The sequence below is a fragment of the Ruditapes philippinarum genome, unplaced genomic scaffold (genome assembly GCF_026571515.1).
Source record: "Ruditapes philippinarum isolate M1 unplaced genomic scaffold, ASM2657151v2 ctg1365_1_1_1_1, whole genome shotgun sequence".
Taxonomy (NCBI): domain Eukaryota; kingdom Metazoa; phylum Mollusca; class Bivalvia; order Venerida; family Veneridae; genus Ruditapes; species Ruditapes philippinarum.
In genome coordinates, this window is record NW_026865458.1 from 95,600 (window position 1) to 113,827 (window position 18,228).

Here is an 18,228-nt window from a genome sequence, read left to right on the forward strand (position 1 = left end):
ATTTAAAAATATGGGCGCATTGATTTTTAGCTGATTTGCTTCAACATACCGTACTAGAACGGCATTTAAATCAAACCGGAAGTACTGCGGCTCCCGCCAAAATATGATATTGTAGAGAGAAAAAAAGTACTAAAATAAAAGATAAACATGAGTGTTATACCTATATACGAGTCAGAAGTCAGCTGTTTATCTAGCATTTTAGATTTGCAACAGAAATGTATAAATCAAAAAGTTGGATTCTCCTCAGAGACAAAATAAATTTTTACTGTATTTGACTTTAAAGAAAGTTGGCCCCTCGGTAGCACAAAAAAGTTGTGAGTAAATGTAAGTAACAAATTCTATCAAAAATGATAATTCACAGATGTATCGATTTGTCAAACTATCGTTTATTAGCAATTACTATAGTAACAATAACTTTAAGAAGTGTCACGTGATTCGTCTTTGTGTTATTTCTTACTGTTGGCAAAACTCGTTTGAAACCTTTTAATGAGCCTCAACATATCTACTTGCCTGCACGCATTTGCGAATAAATATTTTGCTTGGGTGAGAAAAAATAGATAACCGGCACTTTGATTCAAATGTTGCTTTAAACATTTATTAGAATTATTGTTGTTTGGTAAAACAAACTGCAGACATTATTTCAATTGTTAAATACCTGTCGAACAAAAACTGGAAATGGACCAAATGGCTAGGTATCTTAAACTATACTGATTGCAGATGATGAAGCCATCCGGTTAGCTCAATAGTAGAGCTCTTTCTTTGGTCACAAGTCTGCCCCCTTGCCCCCCACACACATGACGTGGTCAGGTGTTTGTTAGGCCATCCTTAAAAAATTGTTTGTTTGTAGTGCCGACCCTAATGTTCAAGAGGTGGGTAGGTAGGTAGGGGGATTTTTTTTTTTTTTTTTTTGAAAATTGTTACAAAAATTGGAGCATACTGAGTATAGCAATACACAGTTTAATAGTCTCCCATGATATACTGTGCATTGTATTTAGACAAATTAAAATATGTAGGCAAATGTATTTCTGTTGATACTGGAACATACGATACGGGGACGGGAAACACAGAGATTATCGCTCCTTATGTTTTCGTTCCAATTCAGGAATCAGCGCGCCATTTTACCAATTTTAGTTTCAAAGCGGAGGAAATGTCGACCTTCAGGGAAAACTTCGATCGGTATGTTAGTTTACTTAATGGGTTGAAGTCCCCAGAAAGTAAATTGAAAAATTCTGTAAGTATCATGAAATTGATCCCGATGTATTTTTAACATGGTGTAAAAAAAGTATCTAATGTGAAAAAAACTGTCCTGTCTGCTTGAAAGAATAAAAATTTCAATCGAACTGGATGTTTTTGTGTTGATCCCCCCGTGAAAGGGTAATTTTTGTCTGCAAAACTTCGTTTTAAATAATAAATTAACAAGAAAACTGACAGAATATTTTGAATAGATCCCTTTAAATATCTTTGGTTTAACGTTAAAGATTTATGGAATTTTAGTGAGATAAAATGAAATTTTACGGGGTTCCAATTTTATAGAACTGTGACAAAAATCCGAAAAAAATAACATGGCGGAATGCAAACGTGATGTACATTTTTTGCCCGTAAATGAACGTTATATGTTAATTAAATTTGTCCCATGTTAGTATTTTTTAGTAAAACATAAACATATCTATAGCAAGAAAATAAAATTTGGATCAATTATCTTGTAGGATTTTTCATTACGCTGTGTCAAATTTCAACAATTTTTTGGTGAAATCTGAGAGCCAAAACCATAAAAATTGACGAATTTGCAGTGAAGTCTTTTTGATATTTAAAAAGTAGAAAAAATAATGTCTTTTAGAAATAGGTATAGGGTTTCTTTTAATTTTTGAAAAACCATAATTTGTTATCTGAATGAGAAAAAAAAAACATCTTTATTAAAAAAATTATAGATTCCTTAGCTGTGTCATTGGATATCAATCATGAATGATATCCTGATATGGTGTCAATTGTTATTTGCACTTTTAACCTTTTCCCTTATAGAAGCGAGAATCGCCGTCTTTTACCATTCCCTGATAGAAGCGAGAATCGACGGCTTTATCGATTACCGCATGTAAGCGAGAATCGCCGACATGCATGATCTCAATGGAAGCGACTTTCGCCGACTTCAATATTTACCTGTCCAAAAATCACAATTTTCCCGGAAAATAGACCTTGTAAATTGTGTTATCGTAAAGATCAACATTTCATGAGGGGATTCCGTGCATAAAATTATGGTGTTACTATTTAAAGTTTTTTGTAATAATTAGCGACCAACCAGGTGAGGGTTTTTCCTTACGTCACGCAGTTAATGAGTGCGCGGGTCAATGAAATAAATATAGAACGTATCGTAAGACAGGAACAAAAGTGTCTAAAAATAGCATCTAATGAATAAATAGTATTTATATGATCACGGGGTCGTTCACATGCCAGGCATACGGTATAATGGATTTGATGTTTGTTTTGGTTTATGATAGCTGACATGTGTATATATACACGGATTAATTAACGTCCTGACAAAGGGTATCTCTCTGGCCCCTGCAATAAAATATTTCCGGTAGCAGCGGCGATTTTTTTTAAGAAAATGACCGACAAAGAAATGTTTAATAGTTTAAATTCTTTCATGTGCGCTATTGTTTTCATAACAGACACAGCATGGGGCCGTGTATTATACGACATGATATAAATCATATCCCATATATCATCTTTGATGTCGGGCAACATGAAAATGCCGAAAAGGCCGTGGAACTCGAGGATGTCTTTCCATTATCATCATTTGATCTAAATTAGATCTATAAATGATAAAATTTAATTAAATTCATAATTCATGAAGAAAATATATGACCATGACAGCAGAAATTCTGAAATATTTCATTCAACAGTTATATACATGTATTACAGAAATGACAGTTACTATTATGAAATAAATTATAAAAAAAAACTGATAAAATAAATAAAAAAAAAACAAAGTGAGATTTCTTTTTACTGGTATAAAAAAAGGTAAAAAAAGAACTTGTTGTTATTTATTTCACTAAAAATGAATGCTGCATAAACCAAAAAAAAATAATAATAAATTAGCCATATTTCCCTTAATCCCTGTAAAAGAGAGAGAAAAATTTATACATCATTTTATTGTTTATAACTACTGTAATTATACTGTTATAAAGCCCACAAATATAAAATTTATACCACTGGAAAGATAATTCAAATCTCTACAAATCTTACATTGACATACATATTGTCAAACTTGTAATTAAACCATTTCACATTAGTTAAAACACATAAGTAGCCTAATTTATCTGAAACAATGGAGAAAAAAACACCATCAAGTATATAGTTTATTACTTTATAACTCATGTAGACATATTTGTATAAATCCAACAAATATGATATTTATACCATTGGAAAGGTATTTCAATTCTCTACAAACTTTTTATTGATACAAAAATTGTCAAAACACAACTTAATACTTTATTTTCCAGTTAAAGTATATAGGTATCTAATTTGACCAATTTTACCTATAATTTATCATACCCTATATGGAGATAGTGTGTGACTCCTTATCAGTAGGATATTGATTATTGATTATCTATCTGGCTACTGTATTATGGGGTGTAAAGCAGTAAATTAAGGGGGCTGTATCAGGGAAAAGGTTAAAGTCTTTTATTTCCTTATTTTTTGTATAATCTTATTTCAATCTCAATTGCAGGTTTATCGAAGATTGAAAACTTTCCATCAGATGCTTTCTTCACAAATTTCTTTTTGCTTGAGAATACCAGTAATGATGAACAAGATACTGAGTGTAAGGTCACAAAAGATACCATGAATTTGTCGATTCAGATTGAAGGATTAAAATATGTATTCGTGTCACAGAGAAAATGAAGTTGGACCTACTTGTGCATTCATATATCTGATGAAACATTTTTTCAAAGCCGCATGCCTCCAGATTACCCAAAATATTTCAAAGAAATTAAACTTGGAAAAAAACTTTAAGAAAAAGTAAACAGATCAAAGATTCAAGTGATAATTTATATCTTATGTGCAATTAATGACTGTATATTGCAGTATTTATATATCACCATATTTATACTGCGTTACTAACGCAGTAGGGGCCATTCATGCACATTTTGACTTCTTTTTGGTAATTTATGTAGATTATAAGTGCCGATTTCAATGTGTCAAGTATTTCTTTGTTCATTTCACAATATTTTTTGTATTTGTATTCCAATTATGTTTACATTTGTACAGCTAATATTCATAAGATGAAATAAATATTTAAAAAAAAATTGTAATGTGTAATATATTGATAAAGTGTTTTTTTTATCAACTAGGTAGTCCTTCATGCTGCCTAGCCTTTAAATAAACGAGTAAAAGAATTTTTTATAAGTCAGTGGTTCAGTATAAAAAATCACAGATATATTGTCCACTGGTCTGGTGCATATACATACATACAGAAATGTCACATGACAAATGGGTCGAAGCTGGAACTCTAACAATGGGTATGCAGGTTGATGACCAGTATGACGTGGCCATTGCAAATATGAATCTTAGTTGTTATACTATATACAATTGAAAAAGACCACAGTAAGAAACATTGCATAAAAAAAGTTTTTCTAACCTTTAACATTCTTAACTCCATGTTTATTCCTTAAATGTCCTCTTATACCCGATACAGAATTGTATGACTTATCACACTGATCACATACATAAGTTTTTCTTTTATTATCGTTAGATTTTACACTTATCTTATCCTCATCATCAGAATTTTCATATTCACTAACTGTAAATTCACCAAGAAAAAAATCTAAATCAATATCCTCAAAGAGAACAAAGTCCGATTTTCCATATGCCATATTGCAGTGTATCAGTATGTATAAATTTCATATATGAACATTGCATCTTAAATGTTATCTTTTTATGAAAAATTTATAATTAAAACTGTCATTCAATAGCATATATTAAAAGGGCATTATTGTATGAAGTAAGAAAACAATCTATTCAAAAATGAAGATTAAAGCTAAATAAGAACATAATTACAAATATATGTGAAAAATATGTTTAAACATCAAAGATTATCAAAGGCCATGTTGAAAACAAACATGAATAAAACAAAGGTCAGACATTTTATTAAACCAAAAATTATTACATGTTTATAGCAGCTGTACACTTTAATTACATAAATAATAAGTCCCAATACAAAATAATTTCTATGTTTATTGACATATTTGACATAATTATATTCAATAATTAATATAAACCATGTAATTAAAGCTATAATTGAAATTTAATGATTAAGTTATTTCTGAACGTATTTTAATTACAAAACGTAAATTTTCATATCATAATTAAATATGGTAAATTACTTTTCTGTATCTGTTTCATATTTAGTAATATTATTATTTTTAAAATTGATCCAATGAAAAAAGTATTTAAGAAACCAACAACCTTTTTTTCCTACTATTTTGATTGCCCACCTCCCAAAATCACCGGAAAATTTATGCACGGAATATATCCGATCAACCCGGCATGTACCGTGATTACGGCGTTTAAACACGGCGCTTATCGATCGATCGATTCCAATTGGACACCAACATTGGCACAGATAAGAAAGCGCGAGTGACATATCCCGTTGTAGTACATCCCAGGTTGATATTTAAAATCTTTGTTTAATATTTCAAATGATAACAGACATACAATGTAACACTTTTGTTGTTGTTTATTTTACATTTATTTCATCTTTAAACAAAATAATTGAACTTGTTCCTTATTTACTGACATTAACAATGTCTGGAAAAAGGTGACAATACCTTTAATAAAACAAGTGGTCTGAGAAAAATATATACAATATGATTACTTGACAGATCTAGCCCTTTGAGAAAATAGAACAGAATTAGTCTCAATACCAGTATTTCAGTGTTATTTGAAAATGCAATTTACACCGCAAGTATAGGTGTTTTGTTTGTAAAATCAATGATTACCACCTCTTTTGATGACCACCTAAGATTTCATTTACTGGTCCTGACTTGTCAGATTCTAAATGCACAAAGAAGGGAGGGGTGTAGCAATTCCATTTTTCATTACTATTGAATAAAAGGAATTATCCTGCAAATAATATTAATCTGGTTAGAATATAAATATTTGAAATTAAATGACTAACAGCAGAATTTTTTAGCTTTGATTTTTTGTAATTGTTTGTTTTTGTTTGTTTGTTTTTTTCTTTTTTGTTTGTTTGTTTTTTGTTAAATTTTAGGGGTACACTTGAATATTTAGATTACCTTTCCACTTAACCAACAAACCATACTGTATTAACCCAGTTAATTAACTCCATTCACTAGCCAGCATAATAATAGATCATTATGTATGTTACACCTGTCACACAGTCGTGTGTACTTACCATATATGGCAGTGTAGTATGTAGAAAAATCTACGTCACCTGCTGTATACATGTATAGTGTGTAATCAACAGGTCCTGGAGCATGGAGTTTGTTTAGAAAGTTGGATTAAAGAGAGCAACAATTAATAAACCCATTTGGGTGTTTAAAAGGGAATATAGTACGGACAATTACAAAGGAGAAAAAAGGAACAAAAACAAAAGAAAAAATAAACAGTGCATGATTTGTAAAATTGTTTGCCTCAAAGATTAAAAAATATGGCTATTAAATTACAATTTAGCCTTAGGAAAAGGTAAAATTAATGAATAATTATCATTCTTATAAAGAAAACACAGGTATAACTTATTTAAAAGTATCGGGAATAGACCCATTAATTTCCAGCGATTTTCCCGCGAAAATTTTATCAATTAACTTGTTTTTTCAACAAGTTTTAGTGTACTGTAACCTCATTTTCTGACATTCATGAATGGCAAAATGATTAAAATTAATTTATGTAAACAATAAAGTTTTTCTGGTATTATTTTGTGTAAAAATATATGTATACAGTGGTGGTCTATGGTTACGGAGGGTAATCCATCAGGGTTTCTACTAGGCATTTTTATTTAAGAGTCCCAGGGACTCGTGCTCATAAAATATGAGGGTCCCAGAGAAAAATATGAGGGTCCTAATCATTTATTACTTTAAAAGTAAGGTGTTACTTATATATATTGTCTAGGTTTAATTCTTTACATTTATATACATTGTTCAACTACATATGCATTTTTATTGACTTTGTTAAATAAAATAAAAAATATAAACCATTTATTATTATTGTTACTTTTTAATTTTTCATTTCTTTCATTTGACTGAATGTTTGTGTAACTTGCATAAAGTCAAGATCTTTCACATCTGGTCCGACTAATTTTATCAATTGTTTAACTGCATATACGTCTTGATGACGGACAAATGTATCTACTATTTTGGAAGTTCAAACATCCATTTTCTGAGGCAAATGGATTACATTTTATGGTTAAGTGGTCGTCTCGTTTTGGACGAGCCACGGGTAAGTTAACTTAGTCACTTTTCATTAAAATTGGGAGAGCAGCCGACATGTTTTACGAATTATTTTATAACAAAAAACGCATAGACTGGGACGCTTTTTTAAGGTCGACTAAATTCTAGTGTGCGCCGTTTTTTTTCCGTATTAAACTGTAATTAATTGAAAGAAAGATAACTCTGCTTTATTCAATATTAGAACCCGTCTACCAAATTACGTCATTTCCTTTAAAGAAGCGGAAGGAATTTCCAAATGATATTTACGGAGGAAAATTTAATTTGCGTCCCCATGGACGCACACTTAGAGTAACTGAGGGTCCTAGGTTACTATTTTTGCGTCAAGGACGCAGGAAATGTGCGTCAATAGAAACCCTGATCCATTTTAACATTCATTGATGTATGTATATTATCTTTGAAGCAAGGTTGCAATCTTTTTTTCTTCCAAAAAAAAAATCAAATTGTATACAAGTTAGATATGTCAACTCATGTAAAAAAAAATTTAATGAGGATACCATTTCTGTCCATTTTCACATAACAAAGTTGCAATCGTTTTTTTTTTTTTCACTTTTTATATAAAAAATAAATTGAATTTTAGTCTGGTTTAATATGTCCAGACGAAAACTTTATATTTGTAAAAATACCTTGAAGAGGGCATCATTTCCATAAACTGTACCGTGTACGTATATATATATGCAGCATTTGGTGGAATGAATAGGAAAATCGAGTACAGCTTCACACAGTGTGTAAGAGATTCATCCGATCGGCAATTATTTTAGCTAATATCTTCAAAAGGGGATGGACTTTTATAAGATTTAATGTTAAATAATTAACAAAAGAACAATTCATTCACATGTTTGGCTTGGAAACTGAGAATTTTTATGCCCTTTGCGAAATTTTAAGGTTTCTGGCGAATGTGAAATCGCCGATGTTCGGCAAAATATCGATGATAAGCGTGCGTTTATTTTGGAATAAAATTCTTTTACTCTTCTACTTCTCAGTTCAAAATTTGTCTGAAAAGTTATTGGAGAAAAATCTTTTTAACAGAATGGGTACATAATGATCTCAAAAAAAAAAAAATCCTCGAAGGTGTAAAAAATTTTTTAGAGTCGGGGCCATTTTCATGGGTCGGTCGGAGCACTACAAACAAACAATTTTTTATGGATGGCCTTAGATAATGCATCAAGATGACATTCAGTTAAGTTATGTTTGAATAAAGTTCTATAGATGCATATTATATATTTCAGTGGTGGAGAAGGGTGAAATAACTTGGGAGAATGATGAAGACTTTGAAGTGGAACAAATTGTAGATTATGTAGAAGAAGATGTAATTATGAATTTTGTTACCAATATCTATAAATATACGATTTATGTAATGCATTGCTTGTATATTGGTCAACATACAGAAATTCTATATGAAAGGCACATTCAGAGCAATGATAGGTAGCAAATTGTAAACTAAGTGGTATTTTGACTTCCATATAAAATGTTTAATCACTATAACTGCACTAATTGCCAAAACGCATTTATAAGTAGCAAAAGATGCCACTACTATAATACCAGTGAGTAACTTTTTGGAAACTAACCCCAAAAAAGCTTTTTAAAGATAAAATATTTGCTTCCTTATGGTTTAAATAGTGTAATGTTGCATTGATATGTAGGTATTAACTATAATTTGTTTAAAAGAATATTTGGTTTAAACATTTATTTAAGCTCGATTGCGAAACAAGTTCTTGCAACTTATATTAATCACTTTCGAGAAACATGTTGAAGGAAGATGACCCGAGTAGGGCTCGAACACATGATCTTTGGGTTGAGAGGCAGACACCTTAACCACTAGGCCACCGCTCCCCTTTATAAATGCAGTTGAAGCATTTTGAATATTAAAAAGCACTGTTTTGCCACACTGCTTTTAATTTAATAAAAAAAAAAAGGTTAAGCAAACATATAGTCCTTTTAATCAAATTGACATTTACATTGATTGAGAAATTATATTGAATATTTATTCTTTATAGGGTGTGGAGTTTTATTTGATCAAGTGGAAAGGTTGGAGCCATGCACACAATAGCTGGGAACCAAAAGATAATCTTGACTGTCCTTTATTAATGGAGGAGTTTCATACAAAGAATAATAATGGTAATGTTTTGCATCGGGCTTCTTCGAAAAGAAAATATGATGAAATAAAGGAATCGAAGGAAGATGAGAGGGAAATGAAAAGAACAAGAGTAGATGAACTGTTCCATAAGTTGGTTTCATGCAAAGAAGTGTTAACCCCTCTCCAACTTATTTCATTGACAAGTCCTGATAAAGGAAAACCTAAATCTTACAGAGGTCTGGTATCGTGTGAAGGTCTTAAAGTTCCAAAGTTTAATAATGCAAGTAAGTACCTGTTAAATCCAAGGACAAAAGCTTATAAACGGAAGAAAGTGCAAATTCTAGAAGCGCTGAAAGACTGGGAGAAACATCTAAATGCGGTCAGCACAGACCCGGCACCCATCAGTGTTGAGAATGAGGTAGATCTTGAAGGACCACCAGAGAACTTTGAATATATCAATGATTATAAGGCAGGTAGAGGTATTGTGATTCCAAATGATCCAGTGATCGGATGCGAGTGCTCGGATTGTTTCGGTGAAAAGTCGCAGTGCTGTGCTGTTCAATTTGGTGTCGAGTTTGCCTATTTCAAATGGAAACGACTGAGAATTCATGCTGGCAGGCCTATTTATGAGTGTAACAAGAAATGCAAGTGTGGTCCAGAGTGTTCAAACAGGGTAGTTCAACATGGTAGGAAGCATAAAGTGTGCATCTTTAGGACAAAAAATTGTCGTGGATGGGGGGTGAAGGCAATGCAGAAAATAAAGGCTGGGACGTTTGTTATGGAATATGTAGGAGAGGTAGATATCCACTATTTTGTCATTTTAATGTTTTGTATATGTAAGGAAAATTCGTGTATATATATATATATATATATATATATATATATATATATATATATATATATATACAGAGCTCCAGATAATTTTTTTGGCCAAGGGGTTTTTACCCCTCAAAAATTTAGAGTGAGGGGTAAAATGCAAATTCTGAAAAAACTTAAGGGGTAAAATCTGTCAAAAAAGCATCTTGCATTTTTTTATAAACAAATTAAACTTATTGTTGTGTTTGTTTGTTTGTTTATTTTCTTTTTTTAGAAAAACCTTTACAAATTAAATACTGATTTAATGTGAAACAATACAAAACATGCCATGTAAAGTCAGACTTCCAGAGTATACTGGAACTCAAGTTTAGGATACACAGCAAAATTATCAGGGCTTCCATTTTCAAAATTTGGAAGACAAAGACTTCAAAATCTCTGATATTGGAAGTCACATTATATAGGTAAAGAAAGAAAGTATTGACTTTTGGAAGTCACAGGCCAATTGATGGAGTAAAAGACTCCCAAACTTCCACTAGTGGAAGCCCTCAAGTTATTTTATATTCTAGGAGTCAATATTTTTCTTTCTTTATTTTTGTTGGCATGTACCTAATTATGTACTCCAGTTTGAACAATTATAGTTGAAATTAGAATTAAAGAAACATAAACAAGATTTTTTTTATCTTTCCTTAAAAAAAATTATTTGTCTGAGAGAAAATTGTCCGTAACTGTAGACTGGGTACGAAAATATTGAGTACAAAACTGCAGGTGAATAACATGTTATTTTGTTCCAACAACTAAAGTTAAAGGAATTAAAATATATTTTTGTTTATATTGAGTATGTCAATAGATGCCTAAACAAACTTAATACTGTGTTAACTCCTACGATGATTATCTGGCACAAATTTCATCAATAATTTCACAGGTTGATAGATCTACGGGAGTTACCTCCCTTCTATATTTCCTGCTACTTTCGTTTTTAACATGCATTGTTGACAACAGAATTTTTAGTTTTCAATGCAATTAAATGGAAATATATTGTATTTTATGCTCAAAACATTTTCTTTCTACATATCAAATGTTTACACTTCTATTCTTTTACGCATAAATTTTGACATACGAGCGTATTTTCATTTTGTTGTGCGTAACTGTGACGCACGAATTTTGAAAGTGATGCGTATTTTAGATTTTCTATGCGTATTTTACGCTTATACGCACGCTATCTGGAGCTCTGTATATATATACAGAGAGAGAGAGAGAGAGAGAGAGGGAGAGAGAGACAGAGAGAGAGAGAGAGAGATAAAAGTTTACTTACAAAATTGTTTTTATTGTGATACACTCACATTGATAATGTTGTGCATAAAGTTGTATTATTCTACAGGGCCCTCAATCCAATTTGGTGGAAGTTGGTCACTTCCCTCAGCAGGGGAAATTTTAGTGTATTGGGGAATTTTTTCATTTCCTTTTTGGTCAAATATCAATAAACTACCACTTAGATATCATCGTGTTTTTTTCTTGATACAAGTTACAACTTGCTAATTATTATTAATGTGAGATATTTTGAGGATGAAAGTTTTCCTGATGCATCCATACAAGTATCAAACCAGGTGGAACAGAAAACGGTGCAGACATACAATAATCCCGTGAACAAGTTGATTTTACTTGTCAAAACATCCTAACTTTTCTTTATTCCATTAGATTTTCTATGTTGTGAGGGGGAATTTTTACCTCTGAGAGGGAAAAAAACACTTTTGATGGGGGATTGCGGCCAATATTCCGCTGCAGATTTGGTAGATTGAGGGCCCTTTTCTAATAGATCTAAAAAGGAATTTATTCAGGTCTGCTAGTCACTAAAAGGCAATATTCATTGATATATGTTGAAATTTTACAGGTGATAAGCAGTGAGGAGGCCGAAGTACGAGGAAAGACGTACGATTCTGTTGGCAGGACTTACCTTTTTGATTTGGATTTCAATGGAGATGACTGTCCTTTTACAGTAGATGCAGCTGTTTATGGAAATGTGTCACACTTTGTCAATCACTCGGTAAAGTTCATTTGCTTTTGAGTTATAACCTGCAAAACTCATGTAGTCTTTATGTTGGATGGGAAAGTGAAATATTACATGACAAAAAATTGCATCTTTTTAAAGCATTTTACTGGTGGTAGGGGGTTGAGCCACCTTTATATTGCTTCTTCTTTAGATGTAAGATGCGAAATCAGATTTTCCTTTGCATCATAACTTGTTAATCCATCAAGGGATTTTGAAATAACTTTGCACAAATGTTCACCATAAAAAGAAGACAAAGATGTTACATGTATATGCATAACACCCAGATTTCTACCTCCAAGGTTAAGGTCACACTTGATAATTATATTTTATCTCCTGTCCATAATTTTATTCATCCATCGGGGGATTTTGTATTAACTTGGCACAAATGTTTACCATAAAGAAAACGGTGGTGTCCATGGCTGAGTGGTTAAGGTTGTTGACTTCAAACCACTTGCCCCTCACCGCTGTGGGTTCGAATCCTTACAGGGACTTTGGATTCTTTCATGTGAGGAAGCTATCCAGCGAGCTTACGGAACATCTGTGGTTCTACTCGGGTGCCAGTTCGTGCCTGAAATAATGCAGGAAAGAGCACCTGAGGTCTTCCTCTACCAATAAAGCTGGAACGTCGCCAACACTGTTATTGCTATAATTATGCCCCCACAATGTGGGAGCATATAGCGTTGCACTTGTCCGTCCGTCCGTCCGTACGTCCCGAAATCTTGTGAACGCAACTCCTCTTAAACCTGATGGCAGATTTTGCTTAAACTTACAGGGATGAACAACCTTAATGTGTAGATGGTAGTAAAGGAAGGAATTTTCGCTGCGACCAAATTTAACAGAATTATGGCCCTTTGTTGATTTTTTCACTAGATACTATGTAGAAATTTTGTGAACGCAACTCCTCTTAAACTGGATGGCAGATTTTGCTTAAACTTACAGGGATGAACAACCTTAATGTGTAGATGGTAGTAAAGGAAGGATTTTTTGCTGCGACCAAATTTAACAGAATTATGGCCCTTTGTTGATTTTTGGCCGGGTTGCACTGGTGCAAACCCGGGTTATAGTATGGTGAATGTTGGGCGGCGGGTGGGGAAAAACTTTCGTAACAGTTTTCTCAGCAACTACTTATCACAGCCTTTTCATATTTGGTATACAGCATCAACACATGAACTCATATCGTGGGATTTGATTTCAGGTCTGTCGCTCATCCACTTCCTGTTTGCTGACTAAGTTAAATTTTCTACATTTATGGTCAATGGTAGGAAATTTTCGTAACACTTTTCTTGGCAACTACTTATCACAGCCTTTTGATATTTTGTATACAGCCAGAGATCTGCCAAGAATTTGAAAGTACTGGGCCCTGGGCCCACTTGGTTTGAAAATGATGGGCCATTTTTACCAAAGTATGGGCCTTGGGAAAATAAGTAAACATTGACCAAAATAACTGTTAAAAAGTTTGTAGATACATGTAATTGAATTTCCCCGGTAATAAAACTTAAATCATATTTTATGACAAGTGGTTCACTTATAATTCAGTACTTTACCAATAATTAAAAATTATGCCTACATGGTAACTTTCTAACTAATATTAATTGCAGGCAAAAATGAAAATATTTTTTTAATGGCTGCTCAAAAATTTGATATGCAAATTTATTCACATAATTGCTGGTTCTTACTTGTAATGTTGTTTTCATATAATTTTCCAGTTTATATAAATAACGAAGTTTTTCTCATCTACAATGTGTGATGTAATTTTCAATTTTATATTGTGCATTATCCATTTAATTGTTCCTACTTTGCACAAAATGTCCCTTACCAATGTATATTGACGAATTTTATTGCCCCTTGTATGCCTCTGTGTAGACAGCATACATCAAAGACATTTGCCGACAGACCTTTTGATCATGAAAAAAGTCATGCACAATGTTTCTCTGATTGGTTAATCACCCTGTCAAACATTCTGATGACGAAATATACATCTTTTTTTACACTTCATCAGCCAAAACTTGCGTGAACTTGAGTGACCTTACTGTTGATCAAGTTGAACACCTGTCAGATTATACTGTAACTTACAGCATTTCTTAAAATACAGTCAAACGTGTATTAAGCGACCGGGCAAGGGAAACACCAAAAACGGTCGCTTAATGAAACGGTCTCTTAAGACAGTCAGCATGATATATAAGTCAAAATTTATAAATGACATCTTTTTTATTCGTTGGGATTGTTTTTCAACTTCATTTTTATATAAATGTTGAATAATAAGTACGCTCCGATAATCTAAACGGATGCAAATGTAAAAATAACGTTCTGATATTTATTGACAAAACAGATTTGATCCATTACGTACATGTTTGACATTTTTTCCAGAATTTTTTAACTTCTCCTTTGTTTTTCCTTGTCTCCAACACGAAAACCCTATTAGTGAGGATGTTTTCGTTTGTGCATTTTTTCATTTGAAATAAACAAACTACATCTATTTGTTACGATTAATTTAATGGCTGATCAAGTTCAAGGTCAATTCAATCCAGTCTAAATGTCAACAAGCGAAGCGTATACACCATCTCAGTATGGGCGGAGCGTTGCATTGTTTATCCGATATTATTGGATAATACACGTCACGCGTATACTTAACTTCATTTGCATACGCTAAAACGGTATGGGAAATAGAGTTTTTCACACGTTTATTGTTGTGTTTTGATTGCTGACACTTGTGACATAACGAGGTGGCGTTCTCTAAAAACACAATTACTTGACAGATAAAAATGGTCGTTTAATGAAAAGATTGATGTCAATTAGGTGACTAATTAGCGGTCGCTGGTCGCGTTGAGCAAAAGTCGCTTAATACATTAAAGATATAGAGAGAAAATGATCGGGGGGAATTTAAAGTGGTCGTTTAAGACAAAAGTCGCTTAATACACGTGGTCGCATGGGCAAGTTAGACTGTAGCAACACTTTTTATTCAGTTACCGATAATCATTTTAAATATTAAGTAGTTGTATAATTTGTTTGTTTGTTTTATTGGATTAAATTTACGGTAGTTGAAATGAGTATCTGTGTGGGAAAGGGATTATGAGAAGAAATGCGGTAAGTTAGATAACATGGACAAAAGCTATAGGGGAATGGATAAACTAAAGAATATGCGTAATTACAGGAGCATGGGTAACATGTTGCTGTTGGTACCAGTTTTGACTGGATGACTAAATAACCCAGCAGACAGTTTTGTTTTCTTATAAGTCTGGCACAGATTTTAGATGCGCCCATGGCCCTTTGCTGCCGATTTTCCTGCGCCATTCTCATTTTTTTAGCGCCAATGGCGCAAAATCGCGTCCTCGGCAGATCTCTGATACAGCATTATCACATGGTCCCATACTGTGGGATTTGATTTCAGGTCTGTTGCTCATCCACTTCCTGTTTGCCGACTTAGTTAAATTTTGACATAATTAATGATTTATAGATAGTAGGAAATTTTCGTAACAGTTTTCTCAGCAACTACTTACCACAGCTTCTTGATATGTGGTTCACATCATTGAGATGTGGTCCCATATTGTGGGATTCCATTTCAGGTCTGATGCTCATTACCAACTAAGTTAAATTTTCAACATCAATGGTCAAGACAGTGGTAGAAAATTTAAGTAACATCACAGCCTCATGATATTTTGTATACATATGCAACCCGGCCTTTTCTGTCTTTGACCCATTTTTTCACTATATACTATGTAGAAATTTTGTGAACGCAACTCCTCTTAAACCGGATGGCAGATTTTGCTTAAACTTCCAGGGATGAACAACCTTAATGTGTAGATGGTAGTAAAGGAAGGAATTTTCGCTGCGACCAAATTTTACAGAATTATGGCCCTTTGTTGATTTTTTCAATATATACTATGTAGAAATTTTGTGAATGCAACTCCGTTTAAACCGGATGGCAGATTTTGCTTAAACTTCCAGGGATGAACAACCTTAATGTGTAGATGGCAGTAAAGGAAGGAATTTTTGCTGCAACCAAATTTAACAGAATTATGGCCCTTTGTTGATTTTTTCATTATATACTATGCCCTTTGTTGATTTTTAGTTTTCAACTTGTGGCACATGTAGTCCAAAAAATATTTGACCTAGAGTCATAAGATTGACAGAACAGTGGCGTGTGGGGGCATCCGTGTCCTATGGACACATTTCTAGTTAACTTATTGTTGCATGTTCAGACCTGGCATTTCTCAAGATTTTGCACGTAAAGTCCAGATCTATACCTCAAACTTTTGAAATAAAACTTAAGTTTGCTTCATAGAAAACTTCCCCGAGGCAGGGGACACTGATAATACAGTTACAAATTCTTGTTTGCATTATTTCAGCCTTAACCATTCTGATTTTCTAAATTTCAATTCTCTTATATTTCCAATTCAATAATTATTTTGGGATATCAAAAATTAGTCAGCAGTATAGAGCCTGGTCAAACTGCACTTATGTGCAGGCTAGGTTTTTCGAACTCTTAACTGATGGCAAAGACTAATTACTTCTGGCTTCAGCAGGTTAAAAGCCACTGTTGTTATGGCAATCAACTTCTTGTCCCATTTCAGTGTGATCCTAACTTGGAGGTATACAGCGTATGGATCAATACATTGGATCCACGACTGCCGAGAATAGCATTGTTCTCAAGACGTGACATTGAAAAGGGCGAGGAGCTAACGTTTGACTACATGTCCAGTAAAGTGCACTGTAAGTATGCTTGAAATAAACCTTTTAATTAGCATATTATTTTAGATTTTTTTCTGTTTATCAAAAGTATCAGTACTTACGCATGTAGTTGCGCTATGATTTGATAAGTAAATTTTCAAAACTGATTGTATCTGAAATGGATTTTCCATAGATAAATTGATTGAAGTCTAAAAATTCAATAAGCAGATTCTTTTTCGATGTATGATTCTTCACTGTATATCATCATGCATTCTGTAACAAATGTTTTACAGAATAATCTGGAGGTGACCAAAATCATGTTAATGTTTTCCTGTGTATTTATAGCTCCTTTAGAGGAGAGTCTAGAAGGGGAAAGCATAGCTGTTGATCTCAATGCTGATGACAGATCCGAGGCACACTTGGAAATGAAAGAGGTACAAAATGGAGACATTGGAGGAGATTTACAGAACAATAAGTTATTGATTGGTGACATAAATGGAGATGGTGCAGTTGAATCTTTGCCTACTGAAAAGGGAGATTCTAAAAATACACCGAAATCTAGTCCTCAGAAATCACAGGGTCAACAGGGTCAGCAAACTGACCCCTATCGAATGGTTTGTCAGTGTGGTGCAAAGAATTGTAGGAAATTTGTATTTTAATTTATTTTTAGATACTGTTAACTGAAGCAAATGTGTTTGCTTGATGGTATCTGGAAGTTATTTATTTATGAATTACGAGTCATGTATCAGGATTAGTACTAGGCTGAATATTTTAAATTGTTTTTATATCTAGGTATATAGTTTGGTGTCGGTTACAGTGACTTGGAAAGTACTTGCCATGCTTGGTTAGAGAGAAACAGTTTCGTTTTTAAGGTTTTAGCAAAATAGGCTTATATAATATAAAGCCTTACATTAAAGTGAATTGGTCTTCAGTGGGCACTTTGTGTCATATGATGAACTTTATTCTCATGTAGTGAATTTGTAATACAATTAATAAGCAGAGGCGGTAAAATCAATTGTCCATATTACTTAGGTTATCCCACAGCCTGTAAGGACAAATGGAAATTTTCAAGAATTTACCACATTAGTATCAGACAGACAAGCTTAGAAATGCCTAGGATAAAACAGAAGAGCAAGTCAAAAATCAGATTATGCTGGCCTTAA

General features: G+C 32.9%; 1 protein-coding gene across 1 annotated transcript; it reads left to right on the forward strand.

Annotated features, from left to right (window-relative positions):
• Positions 1 to 1,147: 1,147 nt before the first annotated feature.
• LOC132729110 (histone-lysine N-methyltransferase SUV39H2-like) lies at positions 1,148 to 17,862 on the forward strand. The gene is made up of 7 exons (XM_060714850.1): positions 1,148 to 1,214; positions 3,725 to 3,817; positions 8,687 to 8,766; positions 9,455 to 10,330; positions 12,239 to 12,391; positions 16,969 to 17,107; positions 17,411 to 17,862. The coding sequence occupies exons 1-7, from the start codon at positions 1,148 to 1,150 to the stop codon at positions 17,722 to 17,724; spliced, it is 1,722 nt and encodes a 573-aa protein (XP_060570833.1). The 3' UTR covers positions 17,725 to 17,862.
• The last annotated feature ends 366 nt before the right edge of the window (positions 17,863 to 18,228 follow it).

Bases quoted from the DNA above. Each gene is read 5' to 3' on its own strand.
- LOC132729110 (XM_060714850.1), top strand. From the start codon at position 1,148: ATGTCGACCTTCAGGGAAAACTTCGATCGGTATGTTAGTTTACTTAAT. The intron at 8,767-9,454 runs GTAATTATGAAT...TATTCTTTATAG, and splicing joins TAGATTATGTAGAAGAAGAT to GGTGTGGAGTTTTATTTGAT. The intron at 17,108-17,410 runs GTAAGTATGCTT...GTGTATTTATAG, and splicing joins CATGTCCAGTAAAGTGCACT to CTCCTTTAGAGGAGAGTCTA.